Source organism: Scyliorhinus torazame, chromosome 15 (genome assembly GCF_047496885.1).
Source record: "Scyliorhinus torazame isolate Kashiwa2021f chromosome 15, sScyTor2.1, whole genome shotgun sequence".
In the NCBI taxonomy this organism is placed as follows: Eukaryota; Metazoa; Chordata; class Chondrichthyes; order Carcharhiniformes; family Scyliorhinidae; genus Scyliorhinus; species Scyliorhinus torazame.
In genome coordinates this window covers 24,226,540-24,246,719 of record NC_092721.1, presented here as the reverse complement: position 1 = coordinate 24,246,719, position 20,180 = coordinate 24,226,540, and the positions used below count along the sequence as shown (strand labels likewise).

General features: G+C 44.6%; 1 protein-coding gene across 2 annotated transcripts in view; it reads right to left on the bottom strand.

Annotated features, from left to right (window-relative positions):
* slain1a (SLAIN motif family, member 1a) overlaps window positions 1-20,180 on the bottom strand; it is a 149,101-nt gene that overhangs the window by 114,801 nt on the left and 14,120 nt on the right. For both annotated transcript variants that reach the window (XM_072476202.1, XM_072476203.1), the window contains exon 2: window positions 2,900-3,039. In XM_072476202.1, coding sequence (XP_072332303.1) covers window positions 2,900-3,039 — 140 coding nt within the window. The remainder of the gene's footprint in view (window positions 1-2,899; window positions 3,040-20,180) is intronic.

Genomic DNA, 20,180 nt, shown 5'->3' with positions numbered 1-20,180 from the left:
GTTTTCCTCACAGTATTTGCCGGATTTGTCCAGGACTGCCTGGAAGTCACTCCTGTTTTGCCCCTTGGAGAACTTGAACTTTTTAAAGATTTCTTCTGCTCTGGCACCGGTGATGGTGAGGAGAAGCTCTGTTTTTTCAGCATCGGCCAGGTCTTCTAGTTTGGCTGCTACCAGGAAGATTTCAAACGTTTGCCGGAATGCCCGCCAGTTTTCGCGGAGATCGCCGTGGCCCTGGAGCCGCTGCGAAACCCGGATCTCGAACATCTTGCCTGGGTATCGTTGCTGGTTGTCACTGTACACTGAGGTATGGCTATATGGATTGAAACAGTTCAGTCCTGGTACCATGATTTGTTATGTTGTAGGTGTAACATAAGCGCCTGCTAAAAGCGCAACTGAACTGCAGACTGACTGGTGTTCAGAGCATCTTTTGTTTCGCCCGGAAGGATTCAGAAGCAGAGCCCAGAGTGGTAGTGCCCCTGGGCAGGCGGGTGTGTCAGTGGGTTGCAGGAGGTGACATAAATCCACATTCGGCTCCCCAGCACAGTGCGGCTTCCACATGTGCAGATAACCTCCTGCTGGGAGAGGTAAGCATTTGTGTAAACTTGCCTCCTTCCGTCTGCTCTCTGACCATCTGCACTTCATTCGCTTCTCATCCTCCTGCCGGAGTGCGCCATGTTGGCAAAAGTGAACAAAGCAATTGAATTTATCTAAGTCGCCAAAAGACAGCTGTGAGCGTCTCCAAAATGTTGCCTGAGCCTTTGCTCCGTTTTAAATCAGAACAGCTGAGGCTTCCCTTTAAAGCAGGAAATGGCAGCTCCCCAACTTGTGTTTCCCATGGTTATTCAGTTATTGTGGGTAAAGTAACAGTGGTGCTGACAAACCAAAACGGCGTCGTGGGCTGGGGTGGCGTTGGCGGGTGCGGCTGGCTGGGTACCTTAATCCATGTCCGCTTAAATCTTTGAAAAAGTCAGACTTTAAGAACCAATCAATACTTTTTAACACTGTCCCCATTTATTGTTTGCTCTCTCTTTACCGCCCCCTTCCCCAATTTAGTTCAGCAACGAAGCACCGTAACACTAAAGCAGATTCTTATCCCAGTGGCCTCTTGTGAACCACGTCTCAAACTTACATCTTGAAACATAGAACATCAACCGTGGATGTGATATATTTGCTGCCTAACATGATAGCAATATAGGCAAATGACGGAGCTGTGCCATTTCCCGGAATACACGAACACTAGTTTTAACATCTTGGGTAAAAATGGACGAGTCAACGATTTCAAATCTCTAAAATCTTCGATACGGTGCATGTGCTTCAGGCGCTGACTATCTCATTACTAATCAGAGTTCAGTCGTACAGGACTGGTCACCTGGAAACATAAATAGTCAAACGCAGGGTGGATTTCTACTGAATTCAAAATACTCGTCAATCACAACTACTACCAAAACCCTTTGAGCAACCTCTTCTTACGTAGAGTATTTCTCAGCCCTCCGTTCTTTGTAGTCGAAGACATTTATGTGCCTTGAAATATGAATGTATCATTACAACACACAGCAAGAAGCAAAGCTAAATTAAAAGGGGACAAAAGCTCATTTGATCCACTAAACAGCAGCCTGTAGTTCTGGCCTTTCACAAAGAACTAATCGTGCGAAACAACAACACTGCTATTCAAAAATAATCAGAGACCACAAACCCCTTTGTGTAACTGTGGTAACAATTTACAAATATGAACAAGCTTGAATCATTCTATTTAGAGTTGACATCACAGAACTGCTTTCAGTAAGTCAGGGTGAAACCATAAAAGTCAAAATGTAATATGCCCACGCCATTTCCAGAACTCCCATCTTGTCTAATTTCAATATTTAAAACAGAAAGACACCAAATCATCCAGCCCCAATGTCATTTATTTTGCAACCGGGGGTTTATGCGTTGTATTCCGTGGCGGGACATGACTGCTGTTGTGCAGCTCTCGGTCAAAAGGCGCCCAACCTCACGGACCCGCTATCGAAGAAAACAGGTGGTCGTCCTGAAAAGGACTCTGGGATAGCAAACACTTCAGGACTGTTGTTAACCTTTGCAACCTCTCAGCTGCTTCGAGTGCCATCAATGCACATCATTGTAATGCAAACTCTCCCTTCTTATCTTCTGCCTGAAATGACTCATTGAAACTTTAATAAAGGATCATTTAGAATAATTAAGGGAGAGAGAAGAAACTGTCCTCCAATGCATACTGAAACAAATGTGCTCAGATTAAAACAAGTTTCGCAATTATAGGGTTGAGTTAAGTGAAGCCCCAACTGGAGGGGCGCACTTCCTGCACATGTATTTGCACCGCCTGTGACCTCAAACCCAAAGAAACTGCAACCTACTATTTCCCAAACTTGTTCTATCACATACAAACTGAGGCTATTCCCATCGACCTTCATGGGAGTGAAGACCCACCTGCATTTTTATTTTGACGGGTCGGCAGTTTCAATTTAACTGTTTTGAAACCCAAAGTTGTTCAGAACATTATAGACAATACAATGCGGAAAGAGCTTGAATATGCGCAAAGTGGGATTCCAGCTAGATCACAGCTCGCAACACCATATACGGGGCCACCGCACAGCGAGGGGCGCAGGACAGGATGGGTGAGGGCTCGGGGCAGCGGAGGGAAGGAGCCAGGGGGAAGCAGGAAGTAAGCAGATGGGAGGCACACATCAGTACTGGCACCGGCTGATGGGCACACCCCAATGTTGCCAGTGGTGGGGGGAAGCGTGCATGCGTCACGGGACACGGCGCGAGCCGGGTGCACGTTCCTGGGGCCTGGCCGATCAGTGTCAGGAGTTACAGTGTATTTAAGGATTAGATTGCTGTTCGCAACACGTCTCAGGAGGTCTTTTAAGAACTTTGTTCCTACCTTGGTCAAGTCTGAAACACAAGGAGCGTTTTGCTGCCTGAATTTCATGGCCTGGATGATCAAGCACTTGTCTGCACCATTCTAAAGGACTCCGAGCTTTCTGTTCCATTGTGGGTTGCTTCCTTGGTGAAACATACAACCTGTAATGAAGAAGTGTAACATTTATCATCATTTAACACGATGAATGGATCTTTACCACATTTAATTCTAATTTCTAGAAATTCATGGGGAGTTTAAAAGTAGTTATTCTTAAGTGATCATGTTCAATAAACACTGTCCTACAGAAATCAAAGTCCCAGCGAATTATTTTGTTTCTCGATGCGGAGAGTGGGTGGAAGCTGGATTGGAGGGAATCCAAAAGGAACCTGAAGAAAACTCGCTTCTTACCACTGAACAGTGTACAAAGTATATCCACGATTAAGCCACACGACCAGCTCATTTTTTTACCCTGCATAAGAATTCGCAACCAGGAAGCAACTGGGAGGCATTAATTGTGGCACATGTTTTGTCATAAACAGCAACACACAGCTCATTTAACCACCTAATCACTGAGCGCGAGCGGGAAAATATCTAAAGCTGCGCAAACGCACAAGTGTGCAAATTAAGCACAAACGATCACGCTTCAGGCAAAAGAAAATCTGCACAAGGAAGGATTTAAAGCTTGAAAAGAAAAACCACTGGCCGGGATTTACCGGGCCCAGTCGCCATGGGTACAAATCCCGTAATCGCCGCAAAATATCGCAAGAGGCAAAAAAAGGGATTTGCGCCAGCCAGATTTCAGAATGTGATCTTTCCGGCCCTCCCCGATAACGTGATTTGGTCCACGTCTCGGAAGGGCGCAAACCTGATTTGCATCGATTTGAATGCATTATAATGAATTTAACAAGGTTAAAGATGAATCTTCAGACCTAATTTAATCTATCCATCCACCAGGCGTGACGTCATGTGGGCATGAATTACTACTGCTTTCTAAAAGTGCGAACCAGGTGCCGTGAGAGGGAGGAGGGAGGTGAGCCCCTCTCCGCCTAGCACCAAGAAGTCCAAGAGGACAAAGTTTGCTATCTAGGGATGGGGGTCACGGCTGATGTGTGGTCCCGAAGATTGCTGTCCGTTTTCTATCAATAGTCCTTAGCGCGTTGGTTTAGTCTGCTGCCTGTGTTGTTTAAAACGTTCTCAGTGCACTATGTTAGTAAGCTGACTGAGGCTTGGCAGTGTGGTGCAGCTGTGGGTACAGGGCACATGAGGTATGGGTTAGGGTATGATGAGAGTGAAGGGGGAGAGCCCAATAAGCTGGGTGGATGAAACCCAAAAAGCGGAGGCCATATGATGCCCTGTCTAGGGCGGGGGAGGGGAGCCATGCAAGAAGAGGTGGAGGGGGGGCAGGGGGTGAGGTGGGGGTGCGCAAAAATTAATGGAGTGGTCGTCCAGGAGTCTTAAATGTAAAGGCCTGACAGCAATCAGATCTCGGAATCATGCAGCCTGAGTAGAAGGGTACCTATTAACTGTGTCTATCCCTGAAGCAGGCAACAATTGTACCCTCTCAGATTCTGGAGACTCATAATCGTTAAACTAATTGGCCATCAAGAGTTAACCCTTAACAATGTCAGTGGCCCACAGTCTTAAAGTCCAGGATAGGGGTGAAAACTCAGGATTCAAGGATAAACGTTTGGATCAAGAGAGACTGCGTCTGCAGATGTATCGGACTCCAGCATCTGCCACAGAGGCTCCAATAGGCCACAAGGTGGACATGACCGCACAGTTGACCCTGCCCATGAGGGATGGGCGACCAGCGAAGCCACTTGTCAGAAACCCCAGTGATAAAGAGATTAAGGGAGGGGATAACCAGACGAGAGGTCAGAGGTGACTCTGACGGGGCGAGGACACTAACCAGGGTCAGTCATGCAACGGAGGTGGAAGGGGACCTGAGATGTGAGTGAGTGGTAGCTGCCGGGTAAGGTGTAGGACTGACTCCTTCCGGGACCAGGAGGCCAATGGGTGAGGGGAGATACTGAAGTTCAGCAGCTGCAACACGTACCTGACTGTCTGTCTCTCATCCCTCATAGAATACCGAGAGATATTGTGATAGAATCAGGGGAGTGGGCCATACTGCTTATTACTGCGCTGGAGGAACACAGACTCCAGGAGCAACGAGCGGCCACACCCAGGGAACACCTAAAGACAGGGGATCAGAGGGCTGCAGGACAGTCTGAAGGGCTGCAGGACAGGCCGACGGGCCGGAGGTCACACCAGCCGAACAGGGGGCTCGAAAGTGAAGAAGGAGACCGAGGGCATAGAGAATCCGTGTGTCCTCCAGAGCTGTTGGACAACAGGAGACACCACCTCACCAAGGAGACACTGTGGTATCTGTGCTACATTCAGCCCAACTTGGCGCCACGTGGAGGCAGAGGACACCCAGTCCCTGTGGACGTGAAGGTCACGGCAGCCCTCAACTTTAAGGGCATGCAAGGCCATGGGACTTCATTCATTTTGACCTGGACCTAGCCCAGCAGGATGAGGGGTCTGTGAGATTCAACACCATAGCCGGTCTGCCTCAGGTTCGGGGGGCGATTGAGTGTACCCATATCGCTCTATGCATCCTGCAGCTTCAGGGAATCCCCCTCATCAAAAGAAAGGGGTTCCACTCCCTCAATGTCCAGCTGGTGTGTGACCACCAGGTGAGGTTCATGCACGTGTGTGCATGTTTTCCAGGGAGCATGCATGACAGCTTCATCCTTGGGCAATTGAAAATTCCTGGAATTTCCGAGGGTCACCCCAGGCGACAGGGATGGGCTTGTTGGGGGAAAAGGCTATCCACTCACGTCTTGGCTGATGATTTGGGGCCTGAGACCGAAGTAGGGGCCCGATACAATGAGGTTCACAGTGCCACCCAATCTGTGATCGAGGGGTGCTTCGGCCTCCACAAGTTGCGCTTCTGCTGCCTCGACAGGTCTAGTGAGGCCCTACAATATACTTCCCAGAGGATCTCCCACATCATGGCAGTCTTCTGTTCCCTACATAACCTGGCTCAGCAGCGGGGCGACAACCTTACTGATGAAGACCCGGGGGAATGGCTGACTCAGTCATGGCAGAGAATACATATTGATTATGCTGGTCCACTGGAGGGTCACATGTTCTTAGTGATTGTGGACATGCACTCAAAATGGCCAGAAGTCACGATAATGAAGTCAATGATGATTGGGCAGATCTTTGAGATGACATATTCATAAGATTTGGAACGCCAGAGCAGATTGTCAATGATAATGGTACACAGTTTACTTCGAAGGAGTTTGAGGACTTCTTGAAGTGGAACATGACACACCATATCACGTCAGCTCCACATCATGTTGCAACTAATGGATTGGCCGAATGTTTTGTGCAATAATTAAAACATTCTATCAAAGCGGCGAAAGACCCGGGACAATGGTAAGAAGAATAAACAAATTCCTAATGCCTTACCGGAACACGGTACATGCTACCGGTAACGCAAAGTTCACCGGCAATGCTGTTGTTCAAGAGGAAACCATGAACACAGTTTGATTTTGTTAACTCCAGCTGATTCTTCAGAGATTGTCAAACGACACAACGAGCGCAAATTGTCAAGAGGGAGCAAAACACTAAAAAGTGAGTATTTAACAGGGAGAAAGAGTGTTAGCTAGGAGCTACACCACCAACAAGAAATCGGTACCTGCTGTGACCTGAGCAAAGTCAGGTCCAATATCGTACACCATACAGACGGAGGAGGGAAGAATTTGGCGACCTCACGCTGATCAATTACTTGCTTCACAAAGTAAGTTCAAAGAAACCTCTCAAGAGGTTCTACCTTTGGAAAATCTAGAAAGTGATACTTCAAAACCAAGACCAGACACAGTGACGAGTTCAGATTTTGTTTCTGGGACTTTTCAATAGCTACAGTGACAGATACGGAAATAACTACTCAACAAGTACCATCTACAGAAAGGAATGAGGACACATTTGAAGTCTCAAGTTGCCAAGTTTAACAACACTGAATTCTACAAAAAAGGAATAAATGTCCTTCAGAGAGACTGTTTTATTGAATTTTATATATGTATAGAATTAATGCATAGTGGATCTGTTGTATAAATGTTCATTGTTGTTGTTGCACTAATAAAGTAAAGGGGGAGGGGTGTGATGTATCAGAGGATACATTCCTGCCGGTTTAGCATCATGTGATGTATAGTGACGTCAGAGTGTTTGCGCGGGCTTTTGGCAGGTCGCCATCTTGACTGTATTGAGCAAAATTCTTAATAACCTCTCATCGTCTTCTCCATGAATCCAGTTTGTGAGCACCTTTTCGCTTTGTGGCATCAAAGAAATATAACACACAGTATGCAAATATGCAATATATATTTCAGGAACCAAATAAAATGTCATCTTCAGACCAGAAAGCGTATATTAAAACTTCAAACTAACACATAGGCAGAATATAGAGCTCAAAGTACTGAATTATTCATGTAGTGATTCTAAATTGGCCATTCGAAGAACCAGCTGCACCATAAACAAGGCAAACAAAAACTCAAGAATATTCAGGCACACAGACTCACACACACAGACAGAAACACACACACAGATGCACACACCGAGACACACACACACTCACACAGAGAGAGGCACATGCACAAAGGTGCACACACAGAGACACACACAGACTCACACATACACAGACAGAAACACACACACAGATGCACACACCGAGACACACACACTCAGACAGAGAGAGGCACGTGCACAAAGGTGCACACACAGAGACACACACAGACTCACACACACACAGACGCACACACATGCACACAGAGATGCACACACGGACACACACATGAACACACAGAGACGGACACAAGGACGCACACAGAGACGCACACAGAATAGCACACATGAACACACAGAGACACACACAGACACTCACACACAGAGACAGACACACGCACACACATAAACACACAGAAATGCACACATGAACACACAGACAGATGCATGGACACAGAACACACAGACACACATGCATGCACACACACGCAGACTCACACAAGCATACACACACACACATACACACAGAGATGCTCACACACAAACATACATTCACATACACATGCAGGCACACACTGAAACACACATGTTTGTATACTGTGCCACAAATGATTTGAACCTGTGATAGATTATTTATTGGATTCATTCTTGCCCATCTCAGTCTCCATAAAGGTAACTGCCAATTAGTCATGCAAACTGTCATTTGAGAGTACCTTTAAGAATTGGATGTTTAAGCAATGTACCTTTAAGAAATGGAGCTGATCATATTACTGGTGATGTCAGAGGGTGGGAGGAGCTGAGCTCACTTCTGCTTTTTGAGTTTCAGTTTGAGAGAGAAGCTTGGGTGTGTCTGTGTGTTTCCAGTGAGCTGCATGAAGAAAACAAAGGGGCTGTAGCTGAAGTAACCAAAAGCAGCAGCACGGTTGAACCCTTTCTCACTACATATATATTGAATATAACCTAATGTGCTCCTGTTTGAAGGTTGGTTAAGTCTTTTGGATGTTAAAAGAACAGCTGAAACGATTACTTAGTCTTTGGGGGTTATCTTTGAAGTAATGGGTGTTAAGATATTCAATGGTTGTTTTAAAAAGGTTAACTTGAGTTGATAGAATAAACATTGTTTTGTTTTAAAAAACACTTGTCCATTTATGCTGTATCACACCTGTAGAGTGCGCCATGTGCGCCCCACACCACAATCTATTAAAAGTTGTGGGTCAGTTAAAATCCATGCTACACTTTGGGGTTCTCTAAACTCTGACCCATAACAATTGGGGGCTCAAGGGGGATAAAAGCCTATCTATTGGATTGGCTTAGTGAACTTAAAGACAGTAAGGGGTGAGCATATAGTGTGGTTGCTTTTCAGGTGTGTTAGTTTAGTTTAAGTGGGGAGTGTGTTGCAGACAATGGCTCTTTCAGAGGCTCAGAAGTTTTTGGGGGTGGACACGGTAACACGCAGTACCTTACGGACAGAGACTAAAAGCAGACTGTTAGATTTGGCAAAAACATTGCAGTTAACATTGCCTGGCAAATTGCGAAAAGATGAGGTACTTACCGCTGAGCATTTACATTTGCCTGAGATACATTTTGACTCATTAGAAATGGCAAAGCCCCAGTTGCAGATTACGGAACTTGAACATGAAAAAGAATTAAAGCAACTTGAACATGAAAAAGAATTAAAGCAGCTTGAATATGCAATGAGAGAAAAAGAAAGAATAGACCTGGCAGAACAAAAAGAAAAAGAAAGAATAGCCCTAGCAGAACAAAAAGTAATAGAAAGGGAGATACAGATCAGGGAAAAAGATAAAGAGAGAGAGTTTGAACTTCGGAAAATGGCCATGAAACATGACAGTCAGTTAAAATTGGCAGACAGTTGGATGAGATTGATGAGGATAGTGAGACAGAGCATCATAGTCGAAGACGTGGTGGGGATCTATTTAAATATGTCCAAACATTGCCAAGGTTTGACGAGAGGGAGGTAGAAGCCTTTTTCATTTCATTTGAGAAGGTAGCTAAACAAATGAAATGGCCACAGGACATGTGGGTATTACTGATTCAAACAAAGCTGGTAGGTAGAGCTAGTGAAGTGTTTGCATCACTACCGTAGGAGGTATCTGAAACGTAAGAAGAGGTGAAAAAAATCTATCTTAGGTGCATATGAACTAGTGCCTGAAGCTTACAGACAAAGATTTAGAAATTTAAGGAAAGAATTTGGTCAAACATACATGGAGTTTTAAAGGATCAAACAGAGTAATTTTGATAGGTGGAAAAGGGCTTTGAAAATAACCAAACGCAATAAGCTCTCAGAGAAATTATACTTTTGGAGGAGTTTAAATTCAATTCCTGATGTAGGGAGAACTCATGTGGAAGAGCAGAGGGCTAAAACTGCGAGATTAGCAGCAGAAATGGCAGATGATTATTAATTAGTTCATAAATCAAAGCTTGGTTTCCGACATCAGTTTCAGCCTGTGAGGGATAGAAACTGGGGACATGAGAAATACTCAAGTGGTAAAGGTAAAGGTGATCTGATGGGAGACAATAAAGAGAGTGTACCTCAGATTAAAAAAGAAATCCAGGAGGGCGGAAGAGAAATGGAAAGTTTCAAATGTTTTCATTGTAATAAACTAGGACATGTAAAGTCACAGTGTTGGTGGTTGAAGAAAAGCACTGGGAAGGCTGATGTGGTAAAACAGGATAAGACAGTGGGGTTTGTTAGAATGGTAAAGGAAAGACTAAGGGAAGTGAAGGAGGTGCAAAAGATTGTACAGCCTGATCAAGAAGTGATTGATAAGAAGATGCCAGATCTCTTTAAAGAATTTACTTGTGTAGGTAAAGTTTACTCATGTGTATCAGGAGCAGGTAAAGAAGTCACAGTTTTAAGAGATACGGGAGCTAGTCAATCTTTAATGGTAAGAGATGAGGAATTATGTATTTTGGGAAGAATGTTACCAGAAAAGGTGGTAATATGTGGAATTTAGGGTGAGAGGAGTAGTGTTCAATTATATAAGGTAAGGTTGGAAAGTCCAGTGAAGAGTGGTGAATTGGTAGTAGGAGTAATAGAGAAACTATCTTGTCCAGGAATACAGTTTATCTTGGGTAATGATATAGCTGGATCGCAGTGGGACTGATGCCTACTGTGGTTGATAAGCCAGTGGAAAATCAGACAACTGAATTGTTGAAGGACGAATATCCTGGGATTTTTCCGGATTGTGTAGTAACAAGGTCGCAAAGTCACAGGTTAAGACAAGAGGAGAAATCAAAGAGTGAAGATGAAGTTGAAGTGCAATTACCAGAAACGATTTTTGATCAGATGGTTGAAAAAGAACAAGAACAGGTGGAGGATGAGGCGAGTATTTTTAGTTCAGGAAAATTGGCGGAGTTACAATAGAAAGGTGTAGAAATAAAACAGATATATCAGAAATAATATACGGAAGAGGAATCTGAGAGTATGCCAGAGTGTTATTACCGTAAAAATGATGTCTTGATGAGAAAATGGAGACCTGTACATATGCAGGCGGATGAAAAGTGGGCAGTAGTTCATCAAGTAGTATTGCCGGTAGGGTATAGAAAGGAGGTGTTGTGAGTGGCACATGAGGTACCAGTGGGAGGTCATTTGGGGATAAGGAAAACTCAAGCTAAAATCCAGAAACATTTTTATTGGCCTGGACTACATAAAGATGTAGTTAAATTTTGTCAATCATGTCACACATGTCAAGTGATAGGGAAACCTCAAGCAGTGATAAAACCAGCGCCCTTAATACCCATTCCACCCTTTGAGGAACCTTTTACATGAGTCCTAATTGATTGCGTAGGACTGCTTCCTAAAACAAAAAGTGGAAATCAATATCTTTTGACTATAATGGATGCATCTACTGGGTTTCCAGAGGCCATTCCAGTCCGTAATATTACAGCTAAAAAGATTGTGGAGGAGTTACTTAAATTCTTTACTAGATATGGACTACCCACAGAAATACAATCGGATCAAGGATCAAATTTTACCTCAAAGTTATTCAAAGAAGTTATGAATAATTTAGGAATAAAACAATTTAAATCAACTGCGTACCATCCAGAATCGCAGGGAGCATTAGAAAGCTGGTATCAGACATTAAAGACAATGTTAAGGGCTTCTTGTCAAGATTATCCAGAGGATTGGGATAAAGGAATTCCATTCGTACTGTTTGCAATTAGGGATGCACCTAATGAGTCAACCAAATTTAGTCCTTTTGAACTAATTTTTGGTCATGAGGTAAGAGGACCACTTAAATTGATTAAGGAAAAATTGATGGGTGAGAAATCGGAAATTACATTATTGGATTACGTGTCAAATTTTGGGGAATGATTAAATAGAGTAGGTGAATTGGCTAGACAACATTTGAAAGTTGCACAAAATGTGATGAAACGGGTAGGGGACAAGAAATCCAAAGTTCGTAGTTTTGCCAGTAGAGATAAAGTTTTAGTGTTGTTACCAGTGGTAGGTGAGCCTTTAAAAGCTAGGCTTTGTGGACCTTAATGTTAATATTAATGAGGGTACCTCTCAACCCTTTCAGGAATTCACACATTCCACAGTTTCAGGGTGGGCCATTCCTGAAGAATCTGCAATTTTCAGACTGCCAGTCTTCATGTTTCATATTGGACAGAAGGGAAGGTCAAAAATCAATGACCGCTATCTACTTCTCACGGCATCACTACTTCCCCCTAATAAACAAGACTGTGTGGGCCTCAGAAGTGTTAACCCAGCAGTGATGTGATCAAAGCTGGTTTAAGGGACTGTGCCACTACTACCCCAGGAGCCAACACATCAGGACCGTTAGTTGTCAGCCAGCCAGAGAGCCAGACCCTGAAACCAGCTGCAAGTCATCAAGCAGCCAACCTGTTCCAGTTTCAACGTTCACCTGAAAGCCAACCGCCTAGATATTCCACTGCAAGAAACCTCGCGACCTGCTGTGAACCCTTTTTCTTTACATGACCCTCACTTCAACTTTAATAATCATCAAATCTATTCAAGATGCTGCGTGGGAGAACAGAAACCTTTAATCAGAGTCTGAAGTAAACGCAATCTGTAAGAGTGCACTATCTGGTCCTGTACACAATCCTCTATGTACTTGTTTGTGAAACCAAGTGTGTGAAACCAAGTGTGTGACGTTGCATTAATTCAGGCTGTGGGTGCGTGAGAATAAGTAACCTTCTTTTTAATTTTAAACTCACAAAAGGTTGTTGCTGAATTATCTACTTGGGATATACACTCCAAAGGTAAGAAAAGCCACATCTCTTTCCATACAAAGCATCTTGATTTGGGGAAGCAGGAGAGCACGGGCATTCTGACATAACTATTATTCTGATTAAAAGTACAGCCAGTGTCTGCCTGGATAAGTGTTAATTTTCTTCAATCAGATGTTTAAAGGGGTTAGAACAGATCAGTACGTTTCTCAGAAAGAGATTAAGCTACTCAGTTCATATCCCGTGAATGGTGCCGGATTACCTAAAAGTAGTTACCAGAAATGCAGTTCTTAATTGCCTCTATTCTGTGATCACATCAAAGAAATTTGGAGCTAATTATCTTAACCGTGTTGCAGCCAGACGGCAGTCAGTTTGGAACTTGTTTTCCTGTCGTTAAAGTCCACAAATCCTGCTTCGGCATCAACACTTAAGGCTGGATTCTCCGTTTCTGAGACTAAGTGTTGACGCCGACGCAGGTTTCGTGGAGTTCCACGACAGCAAAACTGGCGCCGAACCTGGATCGATTCAGCAACTGTGGAAGGACTGCCACCTGCGCCATGTGGAACACAATCGATTCCACAATGAGAAACACTTAGCTCCCCACACACACCATCCCAACCAACAAGATAGCACTGGTTGTGCTGGAGCACGCCCATACAGCTGATAGGGCGGCTGGGGCCAGAGGGCACCTAGGGTGACACCTATACTACCCGTGGCCCTATGTTCACAGTGGGTTGTTAGCGGTGTACGCAGCTGCATGGCTCCCTTTCCGGTGCGGCAATGGGGTTCCGTCCCCATCCACCCCGACCCCACAGCCCACCACTTGCCCCCCCCCCATCAGCTACTCCCTCCGGCCCTGGCAGAAGCCCCCCGGCCAGCGGCACAACTGTCAGCAAACTATGGCGATGTTGGACACCTTTTGTACCCCCTCTCTCTCCCTCAGCAACCACGACGCCGGTTTCACGATTTTTAAAAGCACAAGTGAACCGCGCCATCAGGAACTCGGCCCATCATAAGCAGAGCATTGCTGAGACCCTGGAGAATACCGGGTCGGGCCCGTTAATGATATGCAAATGCTGTTTACTGTATGTGCGTCCCGGGCCGCATCGACGCCGCTGTCGAGGTGACGGAGAATTGCCATTTGCCGTCAAATTGCCGCCCGACCCAGTTTTGGCGTCAGAATCTATTCTTCGCCCAATCACGTTTTGAGATTTTGGAGTCAGCCAACAGAGAATCCCGCCCACAGTCTCAGAAATGGAGAATCCAGCCCTGTGAACGAGTTGCGTATCTTGAGAGCCGAAGAACCAGCATTGTGTCTTTGTTTCGGATTCTCAGGAGGCTGGGAAAGTTTATAATTATTGCATGTACAGGAATCGAGTTTCCCCTTTGGGCACTATCAGCAATATCTCCAATATCGTCGGCAAAATTGCACTGTCGCTTTGCAAAGTGAATTTGTGATTCGAGCTACCGCACAAAAAATCTGCATATTCACAAATGCAAACTCTTCCGTGAATCAGCAATCCTTGTCTCTCCCACCTGGTGGGATATTATGGTCCCACAGAACTGAATAGAGACTTAAATGGCTTACTGCATCTGCCAGAGCGGACGGAGGGTGGGGGGGGGGGGGGGGGGGGGGGGAGGAGAGCGGGGGGACGGTTTCTCGTGCATTAAAAGATTAATATGTTCAATACTGATAACTTGGTGCAGTTTTATTAATGCAGTCAAAAATGTTTTTCTGTCACAAAACACCTTTAAAAAAAATCAGATTTCAAATAACCGAAAATGTCTTGAAAGCTAGACAAAACCGCTTTCTAGTTTCATTGGTATACAGTAGTTAGATTCTTAGTAATTAAGTATTTTTTTAATTATTTAAAGGCTTCTAAAAAGTGCCCATTAGTGGCCATGCAACTGGAATAAAAGCTTAAAAATTAAGAGCCTCCTTATGCGACCAAAAAGCAGAAACTCACCACAATTTAATCTGCGGCATACCTAGTTTCCAGCACCATGATTTTCTACAACAACACAAAACATTGCAGCGAGCTAATTACACTGGATGTAAATTGCACTTGAAATTCCTTGATCTTTTGTACAAGCTGGAGGAAACTGCAGCATATGTGGCAAGCACTATCACTTGCCGGTTTGAGGCACGGTGGGCTAAATAGCTGACTTGCAATGCAGGACAATGCCAGCAGCGCGGGCTCAATTCCCGTACCGGCCTCCCTGAACAGGCGCCGGAATGTGGCGACCAGGGGCTTTTCACAGTAACTTCATTAAAGCCTACTTGTGACAATAAGTGATTATTATTATTATTATTTTGCAAATTGGTGGCGACAACGAACACCAGACAAAACACAGGGCAACGTGATATATTCCGGGCAGCTAGAATACAGTGACGAGGGTTCTCAGTTAGGGAACCCGAGCCACGCTATATTTACTGAAACTTGTTTTACTGGGGGTGCGATGCCATTGCTCATTCCTACAAACTGAAGAATTTCAGGTAAAGTCCAAAACAGTATTCGCACATTTAGAACACACAAACGAAAATCAAGATGTCACAAAGTGGCGGACTGCAAAAATCCTATCCAGCTTATTTTCGCAGGTAGCACTGATTTGCTGGTCATAAACCTGTAAGTTATAGTTTCCTTCACAGAACTTTCCATACGCACAATACAGCCTGGGTTTGCATCACCGAAGCGGCAGAGGCTGGTAACATGCCCGACTTAACCTGCCCACCTCAGGTGGCAGTGCCCACATCTTCATGGTCCGGGTGCAGGTGATGCCTGTAGTTGAGCCAGCCCACTCAAGAATAAGTTGAAGGCATCCATAGGGGTTGCTAGGTGCTAAAGCAGGATGCTTAAAAGGACCGTCAAGATGCCGTGGGACTTTGTCCCTGTCAAAATGAAAACAGGAAGGCCCATCTTCCCCCATACTCCTCACCCCAACACATTCCCCATGGCAGAATATGCCCCCTCCCTACCCTCCCGTGGCCTCTCCTGCCTGCTATGCCAAAATATGGCACTTCCGTGTCCATTTACCCACGATTCACTGTATGCAACTAATGAACATTATCGTAACAATATGATGTGTAAAAAGAACTCTAAAAAGTCATTCATTCATTACTTTCCACTATGTTAAAAAAGTACTTTCACTATAACTTGAGAAAATGTGGGCGGCACGGTGGCGCAGTGGTTACCACTACTGCCTTACGGCGCCGAGGTCCCAGGTTCGATCCCAGCTCTGGGTCACTGTCCATGTGGAGTTTGCACATTCTCCCAGTGTTTGCGTGGGTCTCGCCCCAACAACTCAAAGATGTCCACGCTAAACTGCCCCTTAATGCGAAAAAATAAATTAGGTACTCTAAATGTATTTTAGAAAAACTCAAGAAAACTTACTAAGGAGCCCATAAATCCACAAGGTATGAATTAGGAGCAGAGGTAGGCCACTCAGCCTCTTGAGCCTGCTTTGCCATTCAATAAGTTCATGGCTGATCTGATTTCAACCCATCATTCCTGCCGACCCCAAATAACCTTGAACCCTTTGTTAATCGAGAATCTATCTAGCGTTGCCTTAAAAAAAATTCAAAGATTCTGCTTCCACTGCCTTTTGAGGAAGAAAGTTCCAGAGACTAACGATCCTCTGAGATAAAATATTTCTCCTCATCTACATTTTAAATAAGTGACCCCTTATTTTTAAACAGTTCTAGATTGCCCAACAAGAAGAGCTGAAAAATACCTGCACCCCAGAGAAAACACTGCTTCATTGACATCTCTGGCTCTCTGATCTCTTCTGTGGAATTCACAATGTTTGATTACACAAAGTTAAGAGGTTTCAAGTGCTTGCAGTTTCAGCTGTTGAAATGTTAAAGGGGTGATTGACACTTTTATCGGGTTGCAGCAAAAGGACTTTTTTTAAATATAGTGGAAAATAAATAATGAATGACGTTTTAAAAGCTTTTTTTACATTACATCTATAGAGTGCATAGTGGGTCAATTAACATGGAAATACCATAGCTTGCAATGGGGGTGAGGGGCCATATTTAGGCATGGGGGTCATGAAGAGGACCTCTTAAAAGGTAAGTTCATGACTCCTTTGAGGGGTTGTGAACCATGAGTCCTTTAAAACATGGCCTGAATCCATGAAAAAAGTGGAGACGTCGAGCACGTCTTTCCCCACAACACAACAGGCCAGGTCAAGAGTGCAGGGTGTGGGGTTTTGATCCAAACTAACCCACAACCTTAAAAGGCAAACCTGAAAACCGGACCGTCCTGGAATGGGGTGGTGGGGGTGGAGTGGGGGGGAGGGGGGGTACGGTGGCGTAGTGGTTAGCATTGCTGCCTCACGGCACTGAGGACCCGGGTTTGATCCCGGCCCCGGGTCGCTGTCCGGGTGGAGTTTGCCCATTCTCCCCGTGTCTGCCTGAGTTTCACCCCGCACAACCCAAAGATGTCCAGGTTAGGTGGGTTGGTCATGCTGAATTGCACCTTAATTGGAAAAAAATGAATTGGGTACTCTAAATTGACTTTAAAAATAGGAATAGGTTAGTGAATCTCACAATCGTGACCCACCCACTATTTTTAAAGGGCTCCTGAATCTTCCCAATTCGGTGAAATTCCAAGCACTTGAGGTCTGAAGATATTTGAAATCCTGCATGTAAACAAACACACATTTCTTTAGCCGCAGGGGTTAAAAAGCCAAGTCTAACTATCTTATTTTGGTGGAGACTTGCAGTCAACAATGATTTAAAGTCCAAGAGATTTTAACGTAGGATAAATGTGGGACAATGCTCACCAAAACAGAAGAAATTTAAATATGCATAACACGCAAGAGCTTTATTTTGTCGTCAGCCCAATGCTTGCAGGATACATTAACAGGATGCATCGTCTTTTAAAAGGAGGACACCATGAAAAATTCAGGAAGATGATTCATTCAAACAGACTTCAACAGAACAAGAAGAAATCGAGAGGACCAGTAGACACAGCAGATTGATACTCTGTCATCTAGTTTTTCAAAGTGTGAGTCGCAGGTTTCGGGGGTGTCATGGAGCGATCGGTCACGCCATTCCCACGGTGGTCCCGATCATAGAAGAGGTGCCCGACAGATGCGACCAATATTTTTGTTGAGAATGGCGGCCGCTGTCACTTTTTAAATAAGGAGGAAATTAAGCCGTGTGCAGTCTTCCAGTCAGAAGCGGCAGTAGTGAGCAGGTCACGGGCCCTGCATGTATACTTGACATCAAGCACCCGCTATGTCCATGCTTCTGGCACAAAATCACAGAAAAGAGCTTCTTCCATTTTCTAGCTGCTGGTAATCGAGGCAAGAGGACTGTGCAAATGGATTGTTTTCTCACAAGAGAGAGATGGGCAGAGACACAAATGAGCAGTGTATCTCCTGGTCAGGATCTCATATCTGAATCTGTTGGAGAGAGCTTCTCAGCAGTGTCCAAGGCAGGACAGAGCAGTGTTCATGTTAGCTCAGAACAGAGCTCCAGGACCCCTGGTTAACAGCCTACAAAGGAGAAACTTATCTCTGGAGCAAAGCAGTATAAATATAATTTCTTGAGGTATGATTTTGTCAATTGTGTCAATGCAAATAAGGATGCAAAGCCCATGTGTGTCATATGCAGGGAAGTACTGGCAAATGAGAGGCGAAGTTTCAGATATTGAAAGAGAAGTGGCGGGTGAAAAATCCCTTTTAAGGTTGAGAGCGCAGAGTCAGCCATTAAATTACAGCTGACTCCAAATTAAAAGGCTATGCTGCTGTATCAGACATGTGACAGCACATAAAAAAATACGCCAAAAGCCCATGGGGTTGTCAGCATTCTGGAGTAGCATCTCTCAGAGTATCCAGTGCTGAATAAAACAAGCATTTTGTTGCTATTGTCCTTTACGACAACCTACATGTGCGAGGTTAGATTTTCCGTTTTCACAAAGAGGAAGACGGCACAAAAGAACTGACTGAAGTCTGCACCTGATATGCGCATTTCCCTGTCCTCCTGCAAACCTGATTGGAGTGAGATCGTGAGGGCCAAGTAGGCTCCCCTTTCGCATTAAAAATAGGTGAGCTTTGTCGTGGGTCGCCATAGTTGGTCAGTTGGCAAAACGTTGTCCCGGGAAAAAAAGTTTCAAAAAAGACTGATCAAGTCTAAAACCCAATGCAAAGTAGGACGGAATCTGGCCCAATAATCTTACGAATCGTGGACCTGCACTTTGGATACTTTTCTGGGCCACAGAACAAATCCACCAAGTAGTTGGCCAATCAGCTTTCTCTGTTCTCCGAGTGCACAATAAACAAGTAGGTAGCGCCGATCGGCTGAGGCTGAACAGGAAATGGATTTTATATAATTTCCCGAAAGCACCAGGTTAGTTCAAAGCAGTTGATGCTAAAGCAGGTTGAGGACTGAGATCCATCTACAGAGCATCTGGTTACAGTTTCCACTATTCTGATATTGTACAAGTCATGGACCAGACCAAGTGTACAGCAGGGGATCCAATTTTTGGGCAATCACAAATATTTGTTTAACAAAGGTGACCAGGGTGATTTTAAGAATCCTTGGACTAGATTATGAAAAGAGGCTCAAGTGGCTGTTATCCATTGAAAATTAGTTTCGTCAAAGAGACACAACACAGATCTTCAAAATAATGAAACATTCAACATGGTAACCAAGCGTCTCGAACTTGGTCAGTGCACCATAGTGGGCCAGGTTATACATGTTTAGATGAGATTATAGCGTTCATAGGTAAATCACAAAACCACCCCACCTTCTCCATCGCCCAAATGGGTAATGGACACACGACAGAAAATACACTAAAAGTAGAAAATGCTGCCAAGAGGGAAAGAAGGGATTATGACAGTTCAGATCAATACACAATCAAAACATCATCACCTGCCTGCTTTTCCACATAGATGCTGTCTGGTCTATTTACAGCAACTTTTGTTTTCATTTTCGAAGTCCAGACCAGCAGAGGAATTTATAATTCTGTAAAGCCGGAGATGAGCCCTGGCAACAAATGGTGCGGATTAAATTCAAGATCAAATGATGCAAATGGAAACTCTGGATGTCAAAGGCCGTTTCCAACTGTCCCACGATTCGAGGGTGACATCTACTCAGGGTCAGGAGCTTCTACCATGAGGCTTCATGTCACCGACCAGCAACAGTTTCCAGTGAGTCAAAGTGTCGATTTTGCGGGAGTTTTGTCTGATTGCTTGTGGAGCTGGATTCACGAAGGACACCAGTATTTGCTTGACGGTCCTACTATTGAATCCAGAGGTTGATGCAGCTGAGACATTGCTGATGGAATTTCTCCAATGCGCCTATTTCTCATTGCAGTGCAGGAGCATGGTGACTACACCTGTTCTGTACAATCGGACACACTGCACATCCTATGAAATCCCCGCAGAGACGCAGTGTGGCTTCAGACCTTTCAGGGGACCTTCGACATGGTCTTAGCTGCCAGCCAAATCCAAGAAAAAATGTCAAGAACGACACCAGGAACCCTTCATCGCAGCCGTCAACCTGACCTAA